This window comes from Thalia democratica, chromosome 5 (genome assembly GCF_965202585.1).
Source record: "Thalia democratica chromosome 5, ktThaDemo2.hap1.1, whole genome shotgun sequence".
NCBI classification, from domain to species: domain Eukaryota; kingdom Metazoa; phylum Chordata; class Thaliacea; order Salpida; family Salpidae; genus Thalia; species Thalia democratica.
In genome coordinates this window covers 54,590,386-54,598,063 of record NC_139169.1, presented here as the reverse complement: position 1 = coordinate 54,598,063, position 7,678 = coordinate 54,590,386, and the positions used below count along the sequence as shown (strand labels likewise).

The 7,678-nt window shown below is 24.2% G+C and overlaps 1 protein-coding gene across 1 annotated transcript; it reads left to right on the top strand.

Moving 5' to 3' along the window:
- The first annotated feature begins 6,280 nt into the window (after positions 1-6,280).
- Positions 6,281-7,535, top strand: LOC145837115 (neo-calmodulin-like). The gene is made up of 2 exons (XM_082944882.1): positions 6,281-6,541; positions 7,347-7,535. Exons 1-2 carry the CDS (start codon positions 6,281-6,283, stop codon positions 7,533-7,535), a joined length of 450 nt encoding a protein of 149 aa, XP_082801008.1.
- Positions 7,536-7,678: the final 143 nt, after the last annotated feature.

Here is a 7,678-nt window from a genome sequence, read left to right as displayed (position 1 = left end):
GTTATATATAAATACAATTTTATAGTAGTAAACGCATACAAAATTTTAAGCTTTATGGATCTTGTGTCTTTTTTTTATTGAGTTTCTACAATTACTCCGATTAAAGCCAATCAAAAGTCTTAAAATTGCTATTTAAAAAATGTTTACTTAATTAATTTCACTACAAAATGTTTTTCTTATTTCTTTATCTTTAATATGGAATCTTATATTGTTTAAAACAACATATCTTGAAAAATCATTTATTTAGTTTTTGTTATTAATTTTTGTCTGGGTTTCCTAGGACTTGAAACTTGATAGTTTATAAAAAAATTTACTTCTTTTTTTCCATTAAATTTCAATTCATTTTTTCAATCTAACATTTTTTTTTTGTTTTTCTGTTTTAAATTTCTGCGCCGTTGATATGGTCTTAAATGATTAAAACATAATTTTTACTTCAAAAACTTATTTTGTTTTCTTTTTTTTCAAAATTTATCTTGTTTAGCTGAATTATAAATAGTATTGTAATTTGTTTTAAATCAAACAATTTAAATTTCTTGATTTAAATAGGGTTAAGGAGATTTTTACAAAACAATGTTTCACTCCTATATTCTACTTGAATAAGATTTGTTTATAACAACTGATGTTCTCCTATATGCCAATATAAGGGTGAAACATTATTTTGTTGATAATAAACTGTAAAAGTAAATAATAGATAACTCATAAACAATTTTCTACATGAGTTCATACTACATTCTTAAAAATTCTGTAGTATTTTTTTACGAGGCCCTGCATTATATAACAAACTTAAACTAAATAAAATAACTTATTTTAAAGATAAACATATGTTTTTTTGTTTTTAAACTAATTATTATTTTAATAATTTTAAGTCTAAGAGCGTTAATAAGTGTTGAAAAATAATTCTAATAAAATGGAAAAATGTATGTACATAAATTTTGATAGTAGTATTTAACTTTAGTAACAAAAAGTATAGCCAGTTTAAGTGATAAAAATAAGAAAACATAAGTTAAGACTGTACCCCTCCCATAAATTACTAACTGTAATTGACTACTTACTTATTTTAATAAAATAACTAAAATTTTGCTTCTAAGCTTAATTTAAACTTCTTTTTTCTAAACATAAACTAATATTACATTCCAAAAGAAGAAGTATTTAAATCATAATACAGGTAATATAAGTTAACAGAAAGAAATATAGTTAAAATTACAATAACAAGGAAGATTCAAAAAACTAAGTCATTTATAAGTTTTTTTAGTATCTTAATAATATTTATAAAACTTTATTAACTTAGGTGTTGTATTTCATTAAACTTATAACTTTATGACTTCCTAGTTTTTTTAGTATGTTGCGGTAAAATTAAACTATTCGTTAAGGTTATTAATAAAGACTTTAGTTTTTAAAAATCACATAATATTTTTTAATACGCAATCATATGAAAATTTAAATATTTTAGCTTTTTATACGTACTTATTAGTCAAATGATAGACTTATCGATTCCATTTCGGGGGAATTAAAAAGCAAACGAATTAAAATGATTTTATTTTCTTATCTTATTATGTTGAACATCTTAATTAACTTGTTAGAAAAGAATACTAAATTAAGGTTACATATACAACGGTCGGTAAAAATTTTTATAGCATTGTATATTACATAAACTGAAATACAATTTTGAAATAATTATGGCATAAAATAAATACTTTGAGATAAGGTCAGTATAATGTATTCTTTACAAAATGTTACTAAAAATAGAAACCTTTTTAATATATGTTTCAATATTTCTAAAGTATTTGCATTAAGTTAATTTATTACTACTACGTTCAAGGTAACACTAAAATTAAAATTTATAAACTAGTTTTAAAACTTTATTAACACTAGTTTTACTGTACATAAAATATTGATCTTAAGCAAAAATAAGCTAGTGTAGTAAACACATCGATTAAAGTTTTAAAGTACATGTTTTGTATTCTTATTGTTTCATTCATAAGTAAAAAAGTTTTTAATAACAACAGCTTTCTGTAACTGGCTCCTCTTATAGCTAAAAAATATATGTTATAAAAAACATTAAAAAAGTTTTGTTTACATAGTGACATTGACTTTGATCGTAAAATTGACATTGATCAATTTTGTAAAGCTTGAAAAATGATAAATTACAGTATTTTAGTTTTTTGTCGAAAACAACTTACAATTTATAAAAACTATAAACAAGCTTTTACAATTTTCGTAAAAAAGAACTTATTGCTATGAATTTAGTTATTGATTTGTGTGTTTTTTGCATTTAAAAATTGATTTTCGTTTACGCCTGCGTTTGCGGATACACGACAGAGGTAAAGTTTAATGTTTTCTGATGACATTTGGGAAACAAATGATCAGAACACTGATGGTAATGTCAATTGTAAACAAATGATTTTTTTTTCAAAAACTATAAAACACTTTACATGAAACACTGTAAAGTCATTAGCTTAGAGTACTGAAACATTTGTATAGTTAATTTACAAATAATCTATTAATTATGTTACTTAGTTAGAAAATTAAAATTTCTACCTTAGTTAGATTTTGTTTAGTTTCCTGTTTTTTTAAAGTTAAACAAAATAGTTCAGTTAACTTGAGTTGACAATAAAAAAAAAAGTTTTCTATTAATTAAACTCTCGTAAAGTAAAACCAACATGGTTTAGAAAGCCACAAATATAAAAAAATATATTTAGTTTGAGTATCTTAATTTTTAAGAAACCATCACTTTTACTAAATGTTTATATCTGCTGTTAACCCAAAAAACTAGAGACTAATTAAAACTTTAAAATAAAGACTATAAAAATTGGTTTCAAATCAAGTTAAAATATTACAAATTTTGAGTTTAAAGATTAAAAAATAGCTTAAATGAAAAATTAGATTTAAAAAGTTGATTTTATTAACATAAAAACTAATAATAGTAAATGTTTGTTATATACTCTTTTTAATCAACAAAAGTATCATGATTTTAATTTTAAACATTTATACAAGAGGAAAGTGAACTTTTATCTTTATAAATTATATGCTAGATTCAGCACGGTAACTTTAAATGAATTTAAATGTAAAAGATGAACAATAAATATAAACTTTTAAATCGGAATAATTTGGCTTTTGATAATTAATTTGCATATTTCATTTTTAACGAAACTATGTGCATGTGTACTAATTTGACGTGATTTATATAATTTTTAAAATTTCTACACTCTGATACTGTTTCAGCTATTTTTTACACCTTTTTTCTGGTTAAATACAAAAAAAAATTATTTTAGAAATCTTTATATAGTTATAAAATTGTGTAAAAGTAGTCTATTGTAATACTCTTTTTTCATAAACCAAGTGTGATTTTTTAACTTTAAAATCTTTAAAGCAGTTAAAGTTAATCATGTTTTATTTAGCTTTAACTGCTTTAAACAACACATGATTGTTCGTTAAAGTGTTAAAGTGATTTTCAATTTAAACAGCTGTTGTTAAGTATGAATTAGTTTTTTTTTTCAAGACTTTGAAAATTTTTAGTTAATTTACAAGTTTTCTAAAGTTATCTAAACAAAAAAGTCAACTATTTACTTTTTAAAATAAGTTCTGAAATAGTTTTTAATTTTTGATTATTACTAATAGTAAACAAAACAAAAAAGTATAAAACCACTTCATTATGTATTACTCTTGTTAACATAACTAGCTTATTTTTAAAATTTCCATTGGAAAAACTTGAAAAGTTAATTTGAAGATTGAAACTGGTAGTAATTAGCTAATAAATATAAAACTTGGGTGTTTATAATTTCTTCAACCCTAGTTTAAGTCAATTTGTTTTACTTAGTTTGAGTCAGTTTGAACTCATAAACTGAATTTAAGCTAAAAGCTTCTATATGTTTTTAGAATATCGTAAATGAAGTGTCATGTGGTGTTAGTAAAAACATAAAAACAAAACATTAGTAGATTAAGGTAAAAGTTTAGATCTTTTAATACTATTATTTATTTTTATTTGCATCATCTTACCAGAAGTAACTTTTTTATTACTTCAATAGAAAATATTCTTACAAATTAAACATAACATAATTATATAAAAAAAAAGAACAACTACTTAAAGTTAAAAAATCTATTAAAAAAAAAAGAAAGTGTTCATGATTTTTTTAAGTTGTTGAAAACTCTATCTTTGTCATTTTACTAGTTTTTAACTAATGTTTACACTTTTTAGTAAGGAAAACATAAACAAAATATTTTGAAATATATTATATTATAAACATTTGTAAAGTAACTTAGACTAATTGAACTTCCTTTACTTTTTCTTTAAAGTAATAGTAAAATAGACTAATATACTTTTTTACACTACAAATAAAATATTATAGGTATTAAAAATATAAAACTTTCATAATTGTATTTTTATTTTTCAATGACTACATGGTCTTGCAACTTCAAAATGCTTATCAAACTTGTTTTCAATATCATAGCCGTATTTATATTTTTTTATAGCATTGATAGTTTCAATGTTATTAATTTTATTATTTTTTTTAATTTTTTACTGCTTTTTAACAACTGAAACACTCTAAGAACATTAAAATTCCTATAATTTTATTGAATAAACAAAATATAAAGTAGGGAACGGTATAAAAAAGCTATAACGTTTTTTTTTATAATGTTATACAATTAAACTTAATTATATATTATAATAAATAAATGATAAAAAACACAGAAGAACTTTAAATTCATTTCCAACATGTTATAAATTTTTTTATATTTTAATAATAAATCTAAATTCTACTTTAATCTAAACTGACAGCTTCAGTTATTTGAAATATTTGGAAAAGGTTTGAGTTGAACTTAAGCTTGAACGCGTGTTAAAATCGAACGTCAATCAAAAGCAGTAAAAAAACGGTTACAAAAAGATTTAAGTAACGGGAAAGAAAACCACTGAAAGCTAATTTACAAGACGGACAGGATAAAACAAGCTTAAAGGCAGTAGTTCGAGAAAAGGGTAGCAAGGCAAGACACACGAACGCACGTTCAAAAACATTGGCGAGATCAGGTAAAAACAATAGGGATAATCAATTATGCAGGCTGCTCCCTGAACCTCTTACACATTAAAACACTTCTGTAAGATTAAATTAAAAGAGAAAATATTTTTTTATTCCTCGCAATCTCTTATAAGAGTTGCGACTGCTACATTAATGACTTATTACTTTCGTATGCAGCTACACTATACTACGTACTTCAGTGAACCCTAAAATACTATTTGAATTTGCCATCACAAAAGGTAAGCTTATTGCGTATAATTATGAATTACTATAAAACATGGCTGTCAACGTAAGATTAAAAAATAGTGTATTTAATCGTCTAGTCAGCAAATTAAAACGTTTCAGCAAAGCTCGGTTTTTTGAGTTATTATCAGTTGGCCATTTTCAAAACTTGAGTTTAGCTATTTAATATTGTTACTTAAAAGCTTAAAAAATAAGAGTGACATTTATAAAAGTTGTAATTGTCAAAATAATAAAGATTATTTTATTTTCGTCAACAAGGTTTTTGATTTGGTGAAAGAGCTAAAGAAAATTAAATAATTAAATGCAAGTTTTTAAATTTATTATTTTTACTAAATTTAACAAGTTTGGTAAATAAAAATATTTTTTATTGTATTAAAAGGTTTCCCTATCAAAAAAATTAGCTAATTATAACTCTATAACTAATTATAACTAGTGATAGAGTTATAAAAAGCTTTTTTGTAATATATATAACAAAGTAAAATCTGAAACCTTAAAACAGCTTTCAAAACATCAAATTCTTTTAAAGGAATAGGTATGAAAAGTTTAAAGTTTTGATCAATTACTTACAAAACAAGTTTTGTTATAAATTTGTTGAAACCATAAAATAAATTGTATTACTTTACAAAAATCAGTTTACTATTCATGAATAATAACTAACTAATTGTTGAAGTATGCTTAGTTTTAGCATCTAATAACTGTAAATTATTTTAACGTAGTATATATACTCAAATCGCTCGAAAACCTAAATTACACTTATTTTTAGGTAAACAGAATTATTATTTTAGTTGTTATCAAATAATTTAGTATTTTTTAAATGTTCTACAAGTCTTTAAACAAAAAATTTACAATATCTAACACAAAAACAGTTTTATATCAAAGCCTCTCAAAACATACATAAAACACTTTAGACTATACTAAATATATATAAAACTCTTAGAATTTCTAATGTTTAATATCAAACGGTAGAAAAAGTAAATACAGTTAACAAAAACAAACACATACGTTCTTATTAAAACACGGACAAAATGTCGAACTACTACAGAGAAAAGCAGTTCATGGAATTCAAGAAGGCGTTCAGCTTGTTTGACAAAGACGGAGACGGCAAGATAACGGTGCTGGAGCTGGGCAGGGTCATGGACTCCCTGGGTCAGTCCCTGGCAGTGACGGAAATTCAGGAGATGATCAACGAGTTTGACGACGACGGCAACGGTGTCATCGACTTCAGCGAGTTCCTCAGGTTCATGGAGAGGAAAATGAACGACGTCGACATTGAAGAAGCAATTAGAGTTAGTTGTTTATACAAGTAAAAGTGTTTTAGTGACAACAATAGTTTTGTTTTAGCAAACAATAAGTTTTCCAGCGAGTATTTGTTTACTTATATTAGTGGTAGGCAGTTTTTTATGATAAACAGATCAGTTATACTAGTTGAAGTCTTTCAGGGGTCGGATTTGATAATAAAGATTTCGTTGGCCGCCTGGATTTTGAAAAGTCATACTAAAAAAACTAAAAAACACTTTTTAAAAACAGGTTTTAATTTATACCAGATTATTCATTTAGTTTTGTCATTTTTATTAACAACAATTTAGTTACCATTATTGTTTACTCACAACAAAATTTTGAGCATACTTGTAACTATTTGTTATTTTAAAGTTTTGTTTTTCTTGTTTACACAAGTTAAATAAAAAAAGACCGAGAGCCTAAAACCGTTGCCCTATAACCATACTTAAATTAAATCTAATAACATTTAATTAATAGGCTTAACAAAAGTCTTAACAGTTTTAAACTAGTAGATTACGAAGTACATGTCTTGAAATAAATTTTCACGAATACTTTTTTAACTTCAAATTATAAAACAATTTTCAATTCTGACCACTTTAAAATCTAAATAAAATGGGACAAAACCGAAAATAAAGTAACACAAGTTTACAAAACTTAAATCATTGAAGTGTTTATTTTTCAAAGTAATATAGCTAGGTTTTAAAATACAGCTTACTTTTTTATATTATAACACAATATTACAAGTGTACAATTTTTTTTTTAAATTACTATAAGTATACAAATGTTCAATGATAATGACCACAAGTATTTTAGGAAGCGTTTAAAGTCTTCGATGAAGAAGGGCACGGAAACATCAGCAACACGAAGTTACGACATGTTCTGACGACTTACGGTGAAACGATGAGCGGTAAAGAAGTCGAAGAGATGATCAAAGAAGCGGATATTGACGGTAACGGGAAAATCAAGTACGAAGAGTTCACTCGACTTCTGTTAAGTAAATAAGTGTTATAGACAATTTAATTAAATTTTGAAAAAGCTTTAATAAACATTTTTTGATTGAGTTAACTATTGATCGCTAACAACTAACTATCTGAATTTAAGCTTTTTCGAGAGTTTAGATAGTATAATCGTTTTATGTTTTGTGA

Excerpts from the sequence above, each read along its gene's own strand:
- LOC145837115 (XM_082944882.1), top strand. The coding sequence starts at position 6,281 with ATGTCGAACTACTACAGAGAAAAGCAGTTCATGGAATTCAAGAAGGCG. Across the intron at positions 6,542-7,346 it reads ACATTGAAGAAGCAATTAGA|GAAGCGTTTAAAGTCTTCGA; the intron begins GTTAGTTGTTTA and ends CAAGTATTTTAG.